Source organism: Bombus vancouverensis, chromosome 12 (genome assembly GCF_051014615.1).
Source record: "Bombus vancouverensis nearcticus chromosome 12, iyBomVanc1_principal, whole genome shotgun sequence".
Lineage (NCBI taxonomy): Eukaryota > Metazoa > Arthropoda > Insecta > Hymenoptera > Apidae > Bombus > Bombus vancouverensis.
In genome coordinates, this window is record NC_134922.1 from 13,737,663 (window position 1) to 13,760,029 (window position 22,367).

General features: G+C 28.5%; 3 protein-coding genes and 1 long non-coding RNA gene across 8 annotated transcripts; 2 read left to right on the forward strand and 2 right to left on the reverse strand.

Annotated features, from left to right (window-relative positions):
* Positions 1–17: 17 nt before the first annotated feature.
* On the reverse strand, positions 18–3,728 carry Dgkepsilon (diacylglycerol kinase epsilon). Of its 3 annotated transcripts, none has more exons than XM_076623458.1 (11): positions 3,587–3,728; positions 3,022–3,371; positions 2,484–2,559; positions 2,187–2,317; positions 1,961–2,099; positions 1,610–1,827; positions 1,242–1,387; positions 999–1,167; positions 747–927; positions 545–681; positions 18–403 (listed from the first exon to the last, which is right to left on the reverse strand). In XM_076623458.1, exons 2-11 carry the CDS (start codon positions 3,181–3,183, stop codon positions 275–277), a joined length of 1,488 nt encoding a protein of 495 aa, XP_076479573.1. In that variant the 5' UTR covers positions 3,184–3,371; positions 3,587–3,728; the 3' UTR covers positions 18–274. The 3 variants fall into 3 exon arrangements, with proteins under 3 accessions (XP_076479573.1, XP_033186799.2, XP_033186803.2); XM_033330908.2 differs by having other exon boundaries at positions 2,484–2,655; XM_033330912.2 differs by lacking the exon at positions 3,587–3,728 and having other exon boundaries at positions 2,484–2,641; positions 3,022–3,160.
* A 28-nt stretch (positions 3,729–3,756) lies between these two features.
* Positions 3,757–4,646, forward strand: LOC117155203 (uncharacterized). Its single transcript, XR_004463889.2, has 2 exons — positions 3,757–4,251; positions 4,437–4,646. It is a non-coding gene; the product is annotated as an uncharacterized LOC117155203 (long non-coding RNA).
* A 980-nt stretch (positions 4,647–5,626) lies between these two features.
* lic (dual specificity mitogen-activated protein kinase kinase lic) lies at positions 5,627–8,068 on the reverse strand. Its single transcript, XM_033330914.2, has 7 exons — positions 7,855–8,068; positions 7,507–7,679; positions 7,115–7,280; positions 6,797–7,033; positions 6,532–6,711; positions 6,234–6,451; positions 5,627–6,163 (listed from the first exon to the last, which is right to left on the reverse strand). Exons 2-7 carry the CDS (start codon positions 7,569–7,571, stop codon positions 6,028–6,030), a joined length of 1,002 nt encoding a protein of 333 aa, XP_033186805.1. The 5' UTR covers positions 7,572–7,679; positions 7,855–8,068; the 3' UTR covers positions 5,627–6,027.
* Positions 8,069–10,041: 1,973 nt separating this feature from the next.
* On the forward strand, positions 10,042–22,223 carry LOC117155191 (SUN domain-containing ossification factor). 3 transcript variants are annotated; one of them, XM_033330901.2, is made up of 7 exons: positions 10,042–10,920; positions 11,607–11,702; positions 13,158–13,362; positions 13,485–13,615; positions 14,798–15,429; positions 15,613–17,549; positions 17,892–19,633. In XM_033330901.2, exons 2-7 carry the CDS (start codon positions 11,644–11,646, stop codon positions 19,200–19,202), a joined length of 4,275 nt encoding a protein of 1,424 aa, XP_033186792.1. In that variant the 5' UTR covers positions 10,042–10,920; positions 11,607–11,643; the 3' UTR covers positions 19,203–19,633. The 3 variants fall into 3 exon arrangements, with proteins under 3 accessions (XP_033186792.1, XP_076479568.1, XP_033186791.2); XM_076623453.1 differs by lacking the exon at positions 10,042–10,920 and adding an exon at positions 11,067–11,207; XM_033330900.2 differs by lacking the exon at positions 10,042–10,920 and adding an exon at positions 21,783–22,223 and having other exon boundaries at positions 11,219–11,702; positions 17,892–19,184.
* Positions 22,224–22,367: the final 144 nt, after the last annotated feature.

Here is a 22,367-nt window from a genome sequence, read left to right on the forward strand (position 1 = left end):
ATAAATTATTACATATGTGAAAACAATATCAATATATATCTTTTATTTCAAAGTTTAATAACACGAATTATTAATAAGGTTTAAAATGCACAACTAATAAATAAAATATAAAAATATACAATTCACATACATAAAAAATAATTTCTATCTTACATTTCACCTTTATCGTGCTTGTTCCTTTATTCATCAAGTATAGTGAATCCTTTCCCATTTAAAACCAAACTTTGGAATGTACAAGTAATTGAAACCTCTTAGATACTCCAGAATGAAAGAATTAAATAGTTCTTTCAACCGTGTTTACAAGCATGACTGCTTTATTACAATATCTGATATTGAATTCACAAGGATGTTGATACCATGGTTCGCCATCAATTTGCATGGCGCAAGGTTTTATTATCTTTACCTGAATTTTATAAAATGTTTGTGAAAAACAAAAAAAAAAAACATAGTAGAAATATAATGTAAATGATATCATACTACACATAATGCTTCTTTAAATCTTTTTAAAAGCTCGATCTGTTGATTTGAATAAACTTTGAAATACCTTTATACTATTAGCTTGTCCAAGTCGATAAGGCTGAGACAATCCCACTTGAAGTTGAGCCATATGAAACGATGAATAAAGCGCAACTACTTCTAATTTACCATCATTGATACTTTGTTTTCCATATTCTTCGTGGCCTATTCAATATAAAACGTTCACATTTCTCCAATTGCTTCACATATAAAAGGATATGTGTAAGTACCTTCCAATCCCATATTCCACAGATCAACTCCAGCAGCCCATGATGGAATGTTTAATATTACGATACTTTCGATGGATGGCAAATTCACTTTCTCTTCGTCCAAATATAATTCTATATTCTTATCAAGATCTTTGCAGTCCCGTTCAACTACTTGTTGCATACCAAAGCACAAGTATAGTAGCTATCAAAAGCACATAAACACACATCATTTTATACAATAACAAAGTAAATATCCAATAAAATAGAGAGTACCTTATTAAACAATCTACTGCTATAGAAGTAAAAACGACTCTCTCTTGTACGATGAAAATTTAATGTTACTTGTGCATCTACTCCCACGCTTAAGTAATTATACATGTAAAATGTTTGCTGTGAACTTCTAAGTCCTAATCCACCATATGGTTTTACTATCACAGTCCACCTAATAAAATATTTGGATAATTACGCATATTAGAAACAATTTAAAACGGATTGTACGGGATATTTTCTGTGCACCTATCGAGTTCCACTTTTTGTGCTTTCTGTATTTCATGCAAAATATCTGCAGGATCCTTATCTGGATCGTGCTCTTTTCCCCAGCCTAGTACTCTTGATAAATCATTTCCTGTTCCCAGAGGAATTACCGCTACAGATGGAACTGGCTATTACAAATAAAAATATTTAATTCACAAATATACATACATATATATATATATATATATACATACACGTATCTTTTACATGCAATGTTTCCCAATGTCTTCATGTATTAAAAAAAGAAAAAAAAAAAATCAACATTGAGATCTCTACAAGAAACAATGTTGTTGCAAGGTATATTAGTTTCTCTTTTCACATAAAAGAATTGCCAGTAGTACGGATATTACCTCCAATCCAAGCTTATGAATGGCATTCAATAACCAAGCTATTGTTCCATCTCCGCCTGCTACAAGGACTGTACATGTTACTTTCCCAAGTAAGCGACACCATTCTAAAACAGCGACTGGATCACGCTCTGATAAATCAACAACTTGTGCAGGATTTAATAACCTTCTGAACAGAGACAAGATTTCTGCTCCATCATTATTACCAGATCTTTTATTGGCTGAAGATAAATTTTATAAACTATAAATTCTGATTCTCAAAAGATTATACTTTATACATATATTATAACAATATTATAATATATAATTATATTATTATAACATTTATTATATTATTTTCTTGTGCTAACTTACCAACAACTATAAGAGGATTCCACTGAGGCCAATTTGGAGGTATAACCGAACAAAGGTATAATCTACGCCTTACAGTACTTCGCAGATTTAAACTACTTGGTGGAATTATCATTAACTTAAATTTACCAAAATCACATATCTAACAGAATTTAAAAGATAACAATAAGTAATCAATCATTCCTATAGATTGTAAGCAATTGTAAAAAAATATTTAGAAAAAGCATACTTTAGAAAGCTTAGACTTGCAGTTATCATGGACACATTTTTGACACCAACAGCACCACCAATCTGTTAGTCCAGGTTCCACATCACATTCCTCATTACATATTTCACATATAACATTTAGAGCTAAATTACCTTATATGAAATGAATAGACAGAAATTAACTTGAATAACTTTATAATTTAATTTAAATAATTTAGTACATAATTTAAATAATACCAAATATTTAGAAACAAGTAACAATTTAATTTTTAATATATATCGTTTATAAAATGTAGAAACATAAGAGGATAAAACATACCCTTTATCCAATGGTGCTTCATTGGCTCATTTGCGCTTACAGTAATAAGTTTGCACTTTAATTGCTTATCTGCAATCTTGACACATGTAGGATCCGCACAAACACCACATGAATCACAGATCAAACCATTAATATTTAACAACAAGCTTTCACAAATGCTACAATAATATGCCTACAGATAAAAGCAATATTTGTAACTTTTATATACCTATGTACACATGTTATAATTTAAATAAATTTTATATTTAACATTCTAAATTAGTGTTGCCTAAAATGATCAATAGATCATTTATTTCAATCGATTCATACTCAACAAATTACTTTCAAAACCTAATTCATTAATTATCAATAATTTTGTATTTCTGTAATCAATAGTACATTCATATTTACATGTATATTTATACTAAAAATGAGAGGATTGTAATTATGTTATATACAATAGTGTAATTATAAGATACGAAGCTTGCCAAATATAAGTGAAGATATATGCATATAAGCAATATATTTGTTTATATGTAAAACATGCACAGGCACATACCTTCGTTTCCCTTCTTATAGATTTCCAATTATGCTGTTTGGTAACATCTCTAATATGAATATGGGGCTCTCGTACAAGATACCGGAAGAAATTTAGCATAAGTATGAAAAATATGGTAAATAATGCACACAGAACATTGGTACTATATCCGTCCTCTAACATGTTATTAAATAAATTTTGTTTCTTCCGAAATCATCACATTCATAAAATGATTACTGCTGTCAAATATATTAATATATCACAGATACTTTTATATACCCCAGTTTCTTATATCAGAAAAGCTTGTTTCATATGATCCTAAAATAATCTGACACCTTTCTTCTCGTTTCGATTGCATCAAGAAAAATGAGCTACAAACATGAAAATATATATTTCATTCGAATAATTAAAAATGTAAATAATAATGCATAGTGACATTAACTTAATGACATTGGTTACACAAACACGAAAGAAAGACAAATAAATACATTACCATATATAGAGAAAAATATAATAACAGTAAAAAAAGCTATTCCATCTTGATAATCACACTAAATAAAATTGACAAGGAATAAAATTTGTATACCTTTCTTAACTTTTTTTTACCATCAAGTCATTTGAATCTTATTTGCCTTCTACTGCACTGTCCGCCGTCCGCTGTCCGCTGTCCGCAGTCCGCACTGCACTTCACTTCATTCTATATGAACTACTCCTTGTGCAATGTAATGTGTAATAATCTATACATACTGCCAACATACTAATATAGAAAAATAAAAATTGTAGTGTTAAATCATTTTCATTGCATGATTTAATTCATGTATGTAAAATGCAAATTTGTTTATTAAATATTCCTTATTCCACGCCTATTTTTATAATATAAATAGAGTTTCATAAAACTACGAAATTGATCTTGAAAATAAACTATAACTAATTATAATTTTATCGAATTAATTAAAAAATTACATTATTTATACAAAATTGCTCGTACAGTGTAACATAGTATTAATAGTAAACAATATCTTTGTAATACCTGATAATATATATCATCTTCGCATATATACATTACATTAGAAATAACTTTAAGCTTGCACTTCTTCCGGTACTACATATAATTTCGTGTCAATTCAATTAGATACTTTGCCAGAAACAGGAACAATTGAATAAGTTAAGATTTATCTTTCCAAAAATAAAGATCACAATGGCATCTGTTGTAAAATACGCAAAGAATGTTTATTATGATTCTTTTAAATGGTATGTAATAATAAAGTTTCATTGTGTTGTGTATAATCTTCGAGTCAATTTTATAAATGTATAACCTTGTTTAGTGTTGCCCATTATTCATTGAAATTCACAATTACTATATATATATCTAATTAAATAAAGATTATATAAATTACAACATAATCATTTATATAGACATTATCTTTTATTCACAGGTCTGTAATTAAGAGCATTGGCTTATTTGTATTAGGAGTAAAGATTGCTCTTGAATGTAAAGGAATGAACCTAATGCCACCAATCTCTTAAAAACTGAAACATACAAGCTGAAAATATAGAATTTACTAATATATTTAAATCTGCCATATTATACATGTGCATATGTAATATTTTGTAATTTTATCATGTAAAAAATCATGTTAAAGGAAGGAGAACATTTATATATACTTGCTTTACCCGATTCCTTCATTCATTTCTATGCTTGTACGTATGTAAAGTCAAAGACACCATATATCATGTTAATATTATTTGTAATATGTAATAAAGCTTTCAACTGGTTTTATTTCTCAAGAAGCTTTGTGTAATATATATTAATAAATGTACTTGTTTTCCTTAATCGGATACAATTATGTTCGTATATTATGTACATAGACTGCTTATACATATATATAATGTACTTATATGTATATATATATATACATACATACATACATACATATATATATATATATATATATATATATATATATATATATATATATATATATATAAGTACAGTTATATATATACATATAAGTACATTATAAAGGAAAAAGTATGAAAATTTTATGATTTATATGTTACTTGTATATAAATGAAAATTTCATAAACACCTTCGTTAATATAGAAAAATGTCTTCTAAATGTGATACATTTTCTTCGAATATACCTTAGTGAAATCAAAATTAATTTTTATTAATATATATTATAAGAATAATATTATACTCGTTAAAATAACTCACCGATTTCTTATCATTTTACTCTACTATTACAGTAAGTAAAAAATTATTTCATTCCTCAGTGCTTACAATAGAGCATTTGTACTGACCTACACTTTATAATATTTGTAATATTTTTCGCAATTATATTTATTATCAATTAATATCTGTTACATTATTACGGTATATATAAATGGACAAATGTAATTAGCTCTATATTTTTTCTATTTAAACTCTTCCAAAAAGGTAGATATTTTTTACATAACTTTTCCTCGTAAATAAATATTTTTTCAGTTGTTGTTCGTGTTATTTATATTAATATCACTAATTTATTATCATTAGAATCACGTTATGTAGAGCACGTGTTATATAGAAATATATATTATATTATGTGTGTATGTGTGTATATATATATATATATATAATACTTAGTTCAATCAAGTATTTATAATTTAGATTTTATTTACTACATTGCTACAATAACAATCTATTATTATATGTGAGAAAATATTTGTATATTATTTACATGGGTTTGCTCTCTGTTTAAAGAATAGTTACTAATCCTGAAGAAATTATTAATGCAAAATTATACATTGGTTACATATTGAACAAACAAGAAAGTGAACTGTCTGAAGACATAGATTTTTAGACAAAAGTTACACATATTATGTTTTACACTATACTTTAATTTACTTGTAGCGTGCGTATGTATGAGTGAATAATATGGCTGATGAAGATATAGAGAACTGATTATATAACTTCGATACATAATACGAAGTTACATTAAAGATCATGTAACACACCATGTCAAAAATATTTATATACTATGCTGATTACTCAACTTCAGGTAGGTCTAAAATTTCTCCAACAAATTCAGCAACATTTATGTCCTTTTTGGCATGCTCTGTGATAAAATCAAGTTTCAGTAATTGATTATAATTTGGACGGGCAGTATAATCTTTCATTAAACTGAAAAAACAATTATTAATTGAACTGTATATAATGGATTTAAAATAACATTACGAACAATTGGATTTACCATTTATTGATAAATTCTTCAAAATTGGCCGAAAATTTATCAGCTGGCAGCTTTGGTGCTTCATCCTTTACAACTTGTTTTAATTGTTCAAAAGGTGTTCCCCAAGATTCATAGGGAAATTTTCCTGTCGCTAGTTCAACAAGAGATATACCTAACGACCAAACATCAGATCTGATGTCATATTGTGAAGGGTTACCCGACGGGTCTATCCTTTCTGGCTAAAAAAAAGGTTACAATGGAGAATTTATTGAATAGACAGGATTAGAGATGCTATAATCTATCTTAGAAAGTTACGTACAGCCATATATGGTTTACAACCGGCATCAATAGTCTTAGCAACAGAATCCACAAGATAACCAGATATACCAAAGTCGCAGATCTTGACCTCTCCTTTTCGATTAATTAAAATATTACTAGGTTTCACATCTCTGTGGATCACCCGTAACTGTGAATACAGATAATGTAATGCGCTTACTACCTGTAAACATTTTTAAAATTATAATTACGATTGATGTTATAATAAACAGTAAGTTTTTTGTTATAGTCATTCAGTTTCTCCTTACTGCAAAAGCAATTTTCCCTAAAATATCTTCAGGAATGGCACGACCATGCTTATACACTTTCGTATAAAATTTGTCCAAACTCATATCCATAACTTCCATACATATCCAAACATCTCCTTCCCTAAACAATGCTCCATAAAATTGTACTGTATATTGACATGCTGAACTACGCATGGAAATATCTAAGTCCATAAGTAAACGCTTTTGTTCCTGTGTATTAACTGTTGCAGTTATTCTCTATAATAATACATAAAACAATTTAATTGCAAACACATAAGAAATATAGTAATATGATTTCTTCATAAGAATACGTTATACCTTAACTGCCATAATAGTGCCACTTTGTTTGTGTCGTACTTTATCCACAATACCATATGCTCCTCGTCCAAGGATACAGATTGTTTCTAAATCATCTGCCTCTACTACAAATGTTTTATCACCTATGGTTATTGTTGTTCTTTTATCCAAATTTCTTGGCGGAGTGCTATAATGTATAAAAGTTATTATCAACTTCATAATATTACTGAAAGTTGGACAATTATCAAAAAAAAGTAATTTATTAAAATGCAGAACAGTATTGACATATTATGATATATTTTTCACTTGGATATACGTTTCTCACATTTATTCATAAGAATATATTTATATACTGTTGATAAAAATAAATTGCTATTATAATAATAGATTAACAAAATAATGATACTACGTACACAGGCACAGGTGTCTCTTCAGAGACCTGCAATTTCAAGTTTCTGTTTCCTCGACGTACAGCCATAATTCAATAGACAACTAATAAATAATATTAAGTCTGCAATCGTGGCAGTATATGCAGTTGAACATAATACATATTCAGATGAATCCTAATAAATGACAGATATGTATTCTGTAAAAAAAGTTGATATATGTTTATTTTATACACTAGGATAATATTAGTTATTAAGGATTAAAGGTTATGCAGTGAATTTACAGCAGATAAATACAAGTAAACTAGTAAATAAAATTAAATTTCTTCGGAAATATTTTTATTGTAAGATCATTAACAACAATTCACACAATACCTTATTAATAACATGATGATATTGTAAGATAATATTGACAAAATTCTAAATCTCCGTTGCCCATATATGAAGTTTTCAGTAAACTCAAATACTCGCTTGAAATTGCTCACAAAAGCCAATTCACTTTCAACTTAATTTAAACTCTAAACTGAATTATCGTACTCTAGATATATTAGAAAATTTTAAAGAAAGAGGATTGTGATATTTTATTCCAAAATTTAATGAAATAATAATACATAGCTGATTGATAAATTGTTTAATAGTAAAATTATAATATGTCTCAAATTATTTAAGACGAAGCATTAAAGGTACGTTTACACGCTGCATTAAAAGTCATGACTTTTAATGTCGCAACAGTTGATTATCGTTGTCATGACATTGTGCGCTGTAGCATACTCCCTCTATTGAACACTGCGTGAACTAATCCGCGCCGAATTCAGATTATAAAGTGTTGTTACTGAAGCAACGAACAGACAGAATTGTAATGAAATATTGACTAAATGTCAAAATTATGTATTAACGGTAACTATAATCACTCTCTAATTTGCATATTTACATCTGTTTCAATAGAAAAGAACATTGCCAAAGCATAAATACCTCGCTCTGCTATGTGATACACTCAATACTTAACGATACTTAACAATACTAAACTCTTGAGCTCTGTGTCCAAAATGCAAGCATGGTAACAGTTTAAAGTTTCCTTAATTCGCGATTAATTATTAAGATACAGTTATTTGTTTCGAAGCTTATTTATTTTAGATTTAAATATGGCGTGTGACAAAGTGGCTGCAGCAAGTATTCGGATTGTCTTTGAAATAATAAATTGTGAACTTTAAATAACTAGAAGAATATGTAAAAAGAAAGTTTGAACATAAAATAGGATTGATAAAGGGAATGTGTTAGAAGCAAACAACACTCTGTTGAAAGAACTTGCTTTGGAAGACCCTCAAAGTTTCTTCAATTTTTTTATGTTTATAATATATATGTATATATATATACTTACATTTATATCCAATCTTACGATTTCGTCAACATTTTTAAGCAGTCATTGAAAGCCACTGGATTACAATAATTATTTAATTTCAGTTTTTTAGACACTATCATAAATAATAGAAATTTTTTAAATTTACAAGGTAATCAATTAAAATGAAAAGAGATTTCGAATGTTTGATGTTTGTCTTTGTGTATCTGTGTGTGTTCTATGTTGTTTTCTTCAAAGTGATGGAGTAATGCTACAGGCAGAGGCAGATGGAGACAATGATTGTATATAATTTAAGCGCGTTCACATAATTGAAGTTTGTACATCTTGTTATAATTTAATTGCCACCTCGTTTGGCAATGTTTGCAGTTGCATTGCAATGGAATTTCCAAACGTCCCAAATTCATCAGATTCCCGATTATTGAAAATACCCTCTAATGCTTTAACATCATTGTCAATCGATGTGGCCTGTTGTTTATTAAAATTAGTTATCTTTCTCTCTTTTCTTTATTTCCGCGGGTGTTGGTCTTGCATGTGTTTCAAAAGCAGTACCATCTTTCCTTGTTGAACAATTGTCATTCATATGTACTCATGTAACAATCCTAGTTCCTGAAACAAGATATTTCATTGTTTCAGGTATACAAAAATATAAATGATTGAATTTGGACATTGCAAAAGCATTTCATGCAAGGTAAAACTAACCAAACTGCATAGGAGCTTTAGATGGAAAACATATTGTCATTTAGTGCCTGCCAATCGCAACTACACTAATGTAGTTCTGGGATTAGTTGATCACAATTATCGTTTCACAGTGATAGATGTTGGATGTCATGGGACTTAACCAGAAGATGCAATTTTTGATAATTCTAATTTGAAGACAGCTCTCAAAGGATATGTATTAAATGTATCATCTGAATGTGTAATCTTGTGAGATGATGCATTTCCATTATCCAAGATCATATCTTATGACAGAATGTGCCAGACATCATTATATGCTTTTCAAAGAGAAGATTTATAATTGTAGACATCGTAATTGTTGCCATATTAGACGCATATATATAGATTAATATATTTCGCGTGTTCCAAAAAGAGATAATTTTACAGAGAAGAGATAATTAGAAGTTTAAAATAAAATCACTATTATCTGAAGATGCTAAGAACGTTTGTCGCATAAAAAGTTTGTATCTTTTTATTAAATAGATTATACTTTATTTCAGTGGACATGAAATCATTTACTTTTTTCTTTTTTTTTTGTCATTTAATGGTTTTCGACACGTAGGATCAAAAAAATATCAGTCTTAACTTTAAGAATCCAGCGATTTAAGAGTCATGAATATGTAACACCAGAGGGGAAATTCTCTCTAGTAAAATTAAGCGTTTTAACTTATTTTACAGGATAGTATGACGTCATATTGCTTCTATTAGCTTCTATCAATCATCTGATTGGTCCGCACTCCGCTCCATGATCGTATAAACAGGTCTCGACGCCACGATCCATAATTATGTAAACGGGTCTCGACACTCGCCAAAGGAAATCGTCCGAAAATTGAGTCGTGAAAAATTAACACGGAAGACCAGAAGGTTCTCGTTCTATAAGAAGACAGATACAGATGAGTAAAGTGCCCCTGCTCTGTGAAATATTCATAGCATATTACGCATGCGCAGATTATGATTTTTCTTGTCTTTCATATTGATTTTTCACGAGTCAACCATATGTTTTTCTATGTTTACGGTGCACGAGCGCCAAGATCTCTTTACACAACCGTGCTCCGTACAGATTAGCATTGAACTAAACTTCTACTACACCTCTATAAACTTCTATAGAAGTAAAGGAACCCAATAAAAGATATCTTTAAACCAGTTCAAACCTAATCCAATACTTGGGATCCAAAATCCCGCCGTAAAATGGTAGCCACCTATGTACATTTATCATGGACATATACCTATGGCATTTATTTACAGCCAGCAACTCCACTCATTGGACGAATTATAGATAGAAGTCAATATGGAGTCAAAGTAACGTGTTAAATACACTGAAAACGCTCAATTTTACACATGTATAATTTCTGAATTGTTAAATTCCTAAGGTTAAGACTTGAATTTTTGGATTCTATATATATATATATATATATATAGTATATATATAGTCAATAATTTTATGTTCGCCAAAGTAAAGTTTATCTGTTTACATTATTTATGATATCTACATGTAATAGTATAGTTTTGTATAAAATTTCAGTTAAAAATATTACGACAAAATAAGTTGTTTTTCAATTTTTTATTCAAGATATTCATAAACACTATTTGCTTGAACATTATTTATTTGGACACTATTTACTCGAGATCATATTGTAGAAAGTCATTGGATAAATAGGTTAGTAGTAGTAAGATACCTACAACACATGCTTTGATTGAATCAGCTGTTTTCGTTACACGTAGAAAGATTTTTGATACGAAGTGTACTGTCGTTCTTTTAAAAATTGCATTATTTGTTACAAGAAATTTTGCACAAAATGATTGAAATTGCAGCACGACAAAATGATATGTAACGAAGTTATGGATAATTCGATTATTTTTATGTCAAAACCATCCTAATTTGACCACGTCAGATTTTTTACTGTGTAATAACTGTGGTGGTGATACTGATGGTTATAAAAGGGGTTATAAAGATGGTGGTAGTGGCGGTGGTAACAGTAACGGCAGTAGTGATGATAGTATAGTAGTAAAGTCGTGATATGTTTTTACATTTATGAAAATATCTATCTATTAACAGAGGAATTTTCTGAAGAGTAATGTGAGCATTTAAGAAGATGAAGATTTGTATAACGTGCGTGTATTGGACATTACTTTTTATATCAGTTGCTTCCAGGTAAGCATTTTTTCTTCCTCTTTTATCAACAATTTACATGCACGTGTATATAAAATTACTGATAGCCTTGTTATGCACTGAATTTTTAGTAGTACTAGTGTAGCATATTGTTTAACCGGTATGTTTTATTTAAATGCACAAAAATAATGAAAAGTATAAGGTTACTATTAATTCTCCTTACAACTAGTGTTTTAACTAGTGTTACACAAGGTTACAGTATATTGTTAGTAAATTTGATGTTTAGAATACCATAATATATGAATTAACAATATTTGACACATATAGAATATAGAAAGAGTTTATATCCATAATTTCAACTCGAAAAGTACAAATTTTTATTAACTTATAAAAAGATAAATTCATTTTAATGTTCTATACATTATAACTTTGTGAAGGAAGTATATAAAATAAATACGTATATAAAAATATAATACATCAAATGAATATGTGAATATCTACTTATATTTTCAAGTAAATTTCTTATTATTTTATGAATTAATATAAATTTTGTAAAAAGTTAAGTATAAAGTATCATTACTTTAATATTTATATTTTATTATAAATTATAAATTCTCATATATATATATAAAATGGAAAATGTTAATTTCATATTTTTTGTTAACTTATTCATTTGTTTTAACATATTTTTATTACTTATTACTACAATATTTTTATTACTTATTTATAATACGTTATTGTAATATAATTATAAGGCATTGCGAAAAATGATCATATTGAGATATATTATTTTCATCGTGTATAAAACTGTTTTAAAATAAAAACGTTTGATTTATAAGAGTGTACAACAGGGTGTTCATGATTTTTTCTTACATATTATGGAAATACAATTAATAATAAAAAAAATATTATATAAAATGTAGTTGCAAACATTTGTTTGCAATGTTATAAGTAGATTGCATATTGAGTTTAATAAAATACGACATTAACTTCTTGTTTATAGAACAGTAAATAACAATTTTTTGTTACACATATATATATTTTTCACAATTTCGGGATTACTTATTAATTAAAAACAGACATACAGAGAGGTGCTGGAAAATTTAAAAACTAGTCATTTGAACTTGTATAAATCTTGTGTGATACAATGTTTAGGTAATTGGCATTTTTACTTAGGAGGAAAGAAATCATCGTACTATTTAAATTTGTAATACATCTAGAATATAACATAATAACAATAATAGTTTAGTTAATCGTGTCAGTGGACAGGAGGAAGGACTGAGTTTATAATTGTTTGCGTTTAGAATATGTGTATCTTTATATATTATGTATATGTTTATATATATATATATATATATATATATATATATGTTATATAATAACAAGAGCTTTAAGCTTCAATTTTGGATATTTCATTTTGTATAAAAGTACACTGTTTCGAAATAATATACAGTTCCTGCCTTTTACTATATGATACTTTTTTTTTTTTGTTTACAGTGCACTTCTGTTCATCATAGTTGCTTCTGAAAATGCACAAACAAATTATCACTCATCCCTTAAAATGAATGAAACTTCTGAGGCTGTCGATAATAATACATTAAATAATATGGAAATTAATGACCTAAACACATCCACTATACCAATTACGGAATTACATGATCTACACAAATTAGAAACTGATTATAAAGATCATTATTATCATGTAAGAATTAAAAATAAGAAATACGTTATAAATTGCAACATTATTAAGAATTATTACATTATTTCTTATTCTATGAAATTTCTAGTTATTTAGAAATATCTAATTCATCTATAAAAATTTAGGAAAAATATATTGAAGAATCTGCTGGCTTTGGAACAGTTATAAATGACGAAGCAAGAAAGAAAAAGAATCCTTATAAAGATTCAGATATTGTAGCTGAAACTCTTACTCAACAACCTAATTTATCTCATGGGTAAGTTTTTATTATGTCAACATAACACAGAAAAAACCTATTACATTTGATTGCATAAGGCTGCAAAATGTAAACTTTATATACATCACTCAACATGTATAGACTGATATTTCTAATTTTTACTTATGAATGAACTTTTCTAATTTTTACTTATGAACTTATTAACAATTAAAATACTAAATAATATTTTGAGCCCAGTCTTTAATTAAATTTTATTAAATTCAATATTTATTGCTATGATGTTATGCTGGAAATCGTAATTAACTTATATATCTATAAAGTTATACTTTCATGTATAATGTATGTAATAAAGTCTTCATTATTATGTTTAAGGTATTGAAATGATGAAAATTTAGTAACATAAAAAGTATTGTGGCACAATATATGAAATGTTTTAGTTTCTAGTAGCCTTATCAAAATTATGCTTAAAATAAAAAAAAAAGTATGTGTAATAAGGCATAATTAATGATCTTTGCCTGACAATTAAAATAAAAGATAAGATAATAGCTGATAAGACACACAGTGATTGCATTAAATGCGTAATTTTAAATGGGAAAGATAAGAAGTAAAATATGTAAGGATGAAAATAATAAAAAATATCAATCCGAGAAAACATATTTCATCTAATTAATAATGATAATTATTATAAATGTATTATTGTGACTGAACCGATGTACGATTATGATCATTGTACGAGTTTTATTTTCAATAAAATGTTTTACCTATAACATATAAATAGTTATATATGTATAATAAAAATATCGTTGGCAAATACAAAAGAGGAATAAGAACGTTAAAAATGCGTTCATAGTATGTTTTGGCTCAGAAGAATAAGCTTGATCCTTCACTGTATGAAGGATTCGCTATATCAGAAAGTGAAAAATTAATTTAAATATTTTTCTGTCATTGCACATAAATAAATTTGATAGATGAAATTTTTTATTCGTTTGATGAATTTTAAACCTAAGTCGTTACCAAAATAAAAATGCCGGAAATTTTTAGCTTAAATAATAAAAATAATTAATTCCTAACCTACAATCTTTTATTTAACTAACTAACTTCTTTCTTAGCACGAAGCTATAAAATCATATGCATTTTAAAATTATGTTGATCGCCTTATTTAAAGCAATTTTTCATAAATTATTACAAGTACATATATGCATTCAGTTTTATTCTTTGCAGAATTTCTGAAAATGAGGAAGCAACAGTTTTAACTTCGGTGAATACATCTGTAGCAGAACTTCAAAGTTTAGCAGAATCAAAGCTTAATTCTGAGTTTTCAAAATCTAGATTATTCCCAAAAAAATCATCTATATTGACGAAAAATGGAAATATAAGGCAAAAGATGAAAAAAGGACAGGAAGAGATGTCATCTAGCATACAAACGCCATCACCATCTATTATCAATGAAATTACTGAAACACGTAATGAAACAAATAGTCTTGAAGAAGAAGAAGAAGAATCTTTGTTACTGACAAATTTAGTTGGGGAAGAGGAAACATCTGAGGTAGTGGTTGTAGTAAGGGCTGAACAAGCTTCTATTACCACTGATGGGCCAGAGTTGAAGCTTGAAGAGAGTGTTGTTAAAGTACTTCCCGATGAGATGTCTAAAGTTGATGGAACATTTGCAACAACCTCGGAATTAAGTGATACTGATGCTAAAGCTAGATTAGTGGGAGAAAATAGAGATGATGCTGCTGCAGTTGTACTTGGCGAAGGAATCGTAACTGTGGGATCCTCAAATCCACATGAAGATATCCCATCTTTCAGTGAATGGACACAAAAAAGATTAGAGGAAGCTGAAAGGAAAAAAAGTGAGTTCAACAATAGTGCTGTCGTGTTGCGCAAAAATTAATCGAAAATATGTTCCATTTTTCATATAGTATTTGTGAAAATAATTTCATTGTAACAAATATTATAATTGAAAAAGTAATATTTTTATTATTTTAATTATAAATTTGTTTTTAATTATAAAACAGTAATTACCTGTTTTGTAGCGCATCCAAATGCTTCTGTTCAGAATTCTGGGACACCAACACGAGGAATTGGTGGAATGAAAGTTCGTTCTAAAAACTATGCTTCTCCAGATTGTGGTGCAAAACTTGTAGCAGCAAATCCAGAAGCACGAAGTGTTGGAAGCGTTTTAGTTTCCACCCGAGATGAATATATGCTTAATACATGTACGTCACGTATATGGTTTGTGGTAGAACTTTGTGAAGCGATTCAAGCTAAGAAGATCGAATTGGCCAATTTTGAACTTTTTAGTTCGTCACCAAAAGATTTTTCAGTGTATATTAGCGATCGTTTTCCTACAAGAGATTGGAGTCCAGTTGGTCAGTTCACTGCGAAAAATGTGAAGGATATTCAAAGTTTTGCTCTAGAGCCACATCTTTTCGGGAAATTTATAAAAGTGGAACTTCAAACCTATTACGGATCTGAACATTTTTGTCCTATTTCTTTATTTCGTGCTTATGGTACCAGTGAATTTGAGGTTCTCGAAACGGAAACAGAGAATCAAATCCCAAGAGAGTCGCATGCAAATGTTGATGACGACGAAGACAGTGATGAAGAGGAGATTTTAGATGTTGAAAATGGTGAACCACCAAGAAATTTATTTGGCAGCGCTAGAGATGCTGTATTGAGCATTATGAAAAAAGCAGCTGAGGTATTAGTAAAATCAAGTGATTTGACCTATAACAATATCACGAAAATCCAGCAAAGTATAGACAGTGGCAATATCCTTGAGAACTCTTTTATTAGTTGTACTACACCAAGGTATACCATACTTTGTGATAGCTGCTCAGATCAAAAATTTGCAAAAATCTTCCAATTAATTAGTTGTAGGGAAAAACAATTAAATGAATTGCTTAAAATTGATCTGGTGAATAGAACTTTAAGACAAAGCGGACTATGTAAAATTCATGGCGTTGGAGTTGAAACTTCCGCGAAAAAGGAGACGAGAGGAAATAATGAAAATGTAAAAGATACGGAAAAACATGACCAACTGAATGAAGGATTTAGTTCAAGTAAGAATTTTCAGCTAGCATTCATAACATCTATACTTAAATCTGAATACATTGCTGCACTTTGTAATGTATTAGCCATAAAAGAACGTAAAGTGGTAATGAATACAAGCCATGAAATACCATTTAATAATTTCAAAGAGGTTATTAAAGAAGATATATCACACAAACACAAAGAGAATTATAATAGTGATACATTTCAACACACATCAGCTACACATGCTTTGACTTCAAATGTTGATATAACTTCTCAAGAGCCTAAAAAAGGTATTCAGGAACCATCTAGTGAAGAAACTAACATATTCTCTAGTAGTACACCTGTCGAGATTTCTTCCAGTTCTAAAAGTATAGCTTCGCAGATAAAGCCTGCTAAAACTTTTGGAAAAGAAGAAATTAAGAATGAAACATCAATACCAATTTTGGAAATTGAAGAAACAATTCAGGCTGAAGTACTAACAACTGTTCCTGTATCTTTAAATATTGAACAACATCCAATTTTAAAGGCCTCCGAAGAGCCATCTATAACTCCTAGTATTTCTATCGAAAATTCACCTCAAACAACTGCTTCTGTCTCAATAACTACTACTGACAGCAGTGAATTTCCAAATGATGATGTAATATCAGACATGGAACCCTTGGAATTTGCTAGTGTACCAAATAAAGTGGAGAGAGTGGAACGTCTGGATCAAGAAGGGAAACAAGAACAAACAGAGATTTTAGATCAAGAAATTAAGTTACCTCCTCAAGATTCTTTAACATTTGACAATTTATTATCTGATCTAAAGGATTTAGAAGGAGAATCAGCCCATATTCAAAACGGTCCTATTGCAAGTGCTTCAGTGACTCAGTCAACGGCAAATACCATGCCACAAAAAGAATCTGTTTTCCTAAGACTGTCTAATAGAATCAAGGTATGTATGTAGTTACTTATCAAATTAATAATTCTAATTGTTATTATCTGACAAAAAGAATAGAAATTGTGCAATATAATCTTGCTAGTTTTGAAATGCAATAAACATATTGTTAGACGAAATCTCTTTGTTATATATAATAATGCTCTAATAGTGCTCTTGCTACATATTGTTATGTACATATTTATGCTAATATAATATATAAATATAGAATATATATCTATATGTATATATGTACATATATACGTATATACATGTATATATATATATATATATATATATATATATATATATACACATATATGTATGTATACACACACACAGACTCTTTATTATTGTTAGGCATTAGAAAGAAATATGTCTTTGAGTGGACAATACTTGGAAGAATTAAGTCGTCGATATAAAAAACAGGTTGAAGAAATGCAAAGATCTCTTGAACGCACGGTTTCAGCAATGAGTGAAGAAACGCGAAAAAGAGACGAACGTGAGTCAAAAAGGGCAGAAGAAATTTCTATTTTAAAAGAAAAAATCGTTAATCTTTCCAACTCGATGAAAAATCTTCTACATGATCGTGACAGTTGGCACGGAAAAATCTCTATGATAGGTCAACATATGTTGTTAATATGTTCCGAAGTTTTTATGATATATCTAATTTTAATGTACTGTTGGGGAAATAACAATAAAGGAGTTGAAGTTAAGAGGAAGCAACAGTCAGACAAAGACATGATGCGGCGTAAAAGTGCAGAAAACTATAATTCACATACGAAGAAACCGAAAAAGCGAAGACCAAGCGAAATAGCTTCTCACATTACAGGTACATACCGCGAATTAATGATTATTGGTAAATCTTATGAAACAAAAAAGGAAAGGAAGAGGAAACGTAAAAAAGCAATCACCTCGATTGGTGATCAAACAAATGTAAACAACGATATAGAGATGTGTCCAAATACACAGTACGGAACTTCAACAGATGTTACACACGAAATGGAAATAACGCCAAAAATTGCTCCGTCTGTCGAAGTGTTGCATACAATTGATGCCCCAAAACAGGTTTGTAAAAGGCTTAAATCTGCCCCAGAAAATATGATTAATTCGCACGATGATAATGTACACAAAGCAGAGAGTAATATACAACTGATATACAACTTGTCATGTGCTGATAACTCTGAGACAGATTCCGTTAAAAATTCCGAGCTAAATAATTCATGTACTGACAATTCAAATGAATTGAATTCATTATCAGCAGATATATTTCCGGAAAGAATTGCTTATAGTGAACAAACTGTCATGGAATCTGAAGATCTCTTAAATTCCAAAAACATTAGTGGCATATTAAAAGACACAAGACTAAGTGTAACATCTTCCTTTATGAAAACAGCTTTAAGTACAAGAAAGAAAAGAAAAGCTTATTCAAATGATGTGAATGGAGAATGGAGTAAGAATTCACGTGATTCTAATGATAAGACTGTACAAGTAAGTTATATTCCCTCAAAACTATCTTCAGAAAAAGTTCATACCGATGGTGATACAACTACTAACGGTCTGTTAATGGATCAAAGTGATGAATCCAGAAGTAGTAGTGTGACGTCAATATCAAAAAAAAAGGAGAAAAAGAGCACTGGTTTTAGGAAAATGGTGAGAAAATTTTTTTGATTAAAATGAACTTGCCAATGACGGCTAATTGAGGGAATAACTTGAAATTGCTAGAGCTTATAAGACTTTTTATTTAAGTATAAAATACGCTTGGTTCGAATGCTTTGCTCGTATGAAGTTACTTAAGATACTGTGCAGTTTCACAGACTTACATTATTTCTAGAGCTGTATTCCTATATAATGTTTCTGTAAATAGTTGATCGGTTGGTGAGATTTTATAATATATTATCACACAACATATTATAATATGCGGCACGTAATCCTCGTATTATATCTTCAAAAAATATATGCAAAGTGTGTGCATATACATATATTGTGCATACATATGTCACAAAATTTTACTAACTGACCATGAACTGTCTTCAGAAATTTTATATGCAAATAAGTCTGTACCTCTGTACATACATTAAATAGATCGTATAATATCTGAATATTGTGATTTGTTTGTATGAAATTTCCTATCGATAGGTGTAAATATAATTATTATTTAAAATATCTCTTACGTAGAACTGTTTCAGAAATAAAACTTTATTATAGCGTACTAGACTGATTTATGTATCATTATTATTTTTAACATTATAACTTATATATTATTTAATATTCTTTTCTTAAATTGTGGATGTTTATGTAAAGGTAATAGGCAAAATACATAAAATGTGTGTAACGTTGGCGCACGTGGTTAACACAACATGATTGAGACATTTCTTAGCGACAATGGAATTTAGTGTATTTACACAGGTTTATTGTAACGTTTCTTGACTACTGCGCTGAATGGCCTAATAGCGGTAAATGTAGAAATAGAAGAAATTCCGAAATAAGACAGGACTAATAAACATCCACAACTATCATACTTACTTATCGTTAGGTATCTCAAAAAGTTTGTCTATATACCGGTATTAAATAAAACTTACTCTGCTTCAAAGGGACATACAATTATGTACATAATATATTGGCTAAATGGAGATAAAATTTCAAGATGACTTTTAATTTTTTAAATAAACTACATATTTTCGTTTAGCTTGTAACTCATTCTAAGTACGAAGTCATTAACCTTTGATATGTTGGTCTTCCAAACTTATTCAAGATCATTTATCATTCTTTAAAGCCTTCCTGTGCTGAACTCGTGGAAAAAATTCTTCAAATTTAGAACGAATTTCTTTCTCTTATTTAACAATCAGGAAACATATGACAGAGCCTGTTCTAGAACTTTACGACTCTCGTAGATAAGAGCATCACCATGCTGAAATTATATACATATTCTAATGATAAATAAAACGATTTTTATCTCGTAAAGAAACCAGGAAGTCGTGGAGTTCAGTGATGAGAGTGAATCGTCATATTTATGACAAAATTATTTTTATTAGAAAAGTCTTATGGATGTACAGTGAAAAAAGATTAAATGCTGAGAAATATAAAACTCACGCCATTTTACTTCTTTTACTTACAGTGGTAATATTTTATAATGTTTTGTAAAATCGAAAATGCATTTATATATCATCTTTTGTACAAAACCTTATTTTAATATCCAACTACATTAGAAATATGTACTAATATAAAAAGTGGAAAGTTTCTTGATGCTATATGAGATAAAGAAAATCACATTAGAAGAATACTATAAAAATTTAATAGGAAATTTTAATGTATTCTGTATATTCTTTAAATCTTCTATTAACTATTATCTGTTTTCATTAATGCTATGGTATTATTTTTTTTTTTTTTTTTTTTTTTTGTTCAAAGTAGCAAAGTAACCATTTAATCGTATAATGACTGCGTAAATAACTAAAATTAATAAAATGGTAATAAAACATACTATCATTTTAAGTTGCAACAAAACACTTTATGGGATACCTAATATCATTATCATTATTATTATTATCAGGATCATCATAATTTACATATTATACATAAAATTATATATATTATGTTTATTATGATAAACAGCTTAACTAAATATTCGAACTGATTCAGTCTAGTGTTATTTTATAAAGTATGTCAATTTTTAATTTATTATAAAATTTCGTAGTCGAAGTTACTTTGTAATAGGAAAGGTATAATTATGAAAATAAATCTTTAACTTATAACTTTAACGTTAACTTTACGTAATCTTACTTTAAAATATTTTTGTTCTTTTATGGAATAATAACAAATATTTCTTATATGATCTATTTAACTTTTAAACAAACAAATTTGATTTTGTCATATAAATAATTTGATTTTCAAAAATATTTTAACTGTTTTCGTTTACAAAGTAACTTTAATACCTGTTGAATGCGTTTAACTGTTGTTGTATTTATTATTATTTATTATGTACATTAAATTTTGTACCGTGTATGTCGGATAAATATTTAGATATAATTAATATGTATTTATAAATATGTAATTTAGAAAACAATAATATTATAATTAAAAGTACTTCGGTAGCTGGAAGAAATTAAGATAAATTCAACAGTGAATTTGTTTTACGATAGCATAAAAGATTTGAAACAAGATGTTGATAAAACTGATCTAAATATAAATCTATGTCATTACTAGCCTTCATAGTATTTAATTTCTTAGATACTTACCAAATTTAATTTTCAGGATAAGAAAAGAACATAATTGACCTCAGCCAAATATTATAAACTAATCAAATCAATAATATCTTTTGGAGTGGTTATAGTTTAGCATTATATAATGTAAACTAAGCTTTTTTGGTGCGTGTATGTAAGTTACATTCATGTAAAGTTACAATTAAAGATATATAAATTCTTAAAATAATGCTTTAACCATTGAGACTTTTTGTCTATAATACTTTATTGGCTTGAGCAAATAACTAATAAGCCTACAAAAAATGAGTAAGAAATGGAAAAGCAAATTTTAAAATAAGATGATTATTGAAAATATCTGGGAGCATCTATACAACACAATTCTTCCTAAACAGAAATCAAGCTTGAAATTGATTGAAAGCGATGCATGAGTATTATTAAAATTAAGTGCTAAATGAAAGAGATAATAATTCAACTATCATAATGTAGCAAGCTTTTCCTAAAACTATGAAGATTACTGCGTCCCTTGATTTGTAATAATCTAGCAAGTGGAGAAACAAAAATTTTAAACAATTAAAAAATGAATGTAACATTGTTAAAAACAATGATATATGGTTTCACCATAACATGACAATCCAAG

Excerpts from the sequence above, each read along its gene's own strand:
- Dgkepsilon (XM_033330908.2), bottom strand. The coding sequence starts at position 3,183 with ATGTTAGAGGACGGATATAGTACCAATGTTCTGTGTGCATTATTTACC. Across the intron at positions 1,168-1,241 it reads CAAAAAGTGGAACTCGATAG|GTGGACTGTGATAGTAAAAC; the intron begins GTGCACAGAAAA and ends ATATTTTATTAG. Across the intron at positions 682-746 it reads GTGGAATATGGGATTGGAAG|GCCACGAAGAATATGGAAAA; the intron begins GTACTTACACAT and ends TATATTGAATAG.
- lic (XM_033330914.2), bottom strand. The coding sequence starts at position 7,571 with ATGGCTGTACGTCGAGGAAACAGAAACTTGAAATTGCAGGTCTCTGAA. Across the intron at positions 6,712-6,796 it reads TAGGGAAAATTGCTTTTGCA|GTAGTAAGCGCATTACATTA; the intron begins GTAAGGAGAAAC and ends AAATGTTTACAG. Across the intron at positions 6,452-6,531 it reads GTTGTAAACCATATATGGCT|CCAGAAAGGATAGACCCGTC; the intron begins GTACGTAACTTT and ends CCTTTTTTTTAG.
- LOC117155191 (XM_033330901.2), top strand. The coding sequence starts at position 11,644 with ATGAAGATTTGTATAACGTGCGTGTATTGGACATTACTTTTTATATCA. Across the intron at positions 11,703-13,157 it reads TTTATATCAGTTGCTTCCAG|TGCACTTCTGTTCATCATAG; the intron begins GTAAGCATTTTT and ends TTTTGTTTACAG. Across the intron at positions 13,616-14,797 it reads CAACCTAATTTATCTCATGG|AATTTCTGAAAATGAGGAAG; the intron begins GTAAGTTTTTAT and ends TATTCTTTGCAG.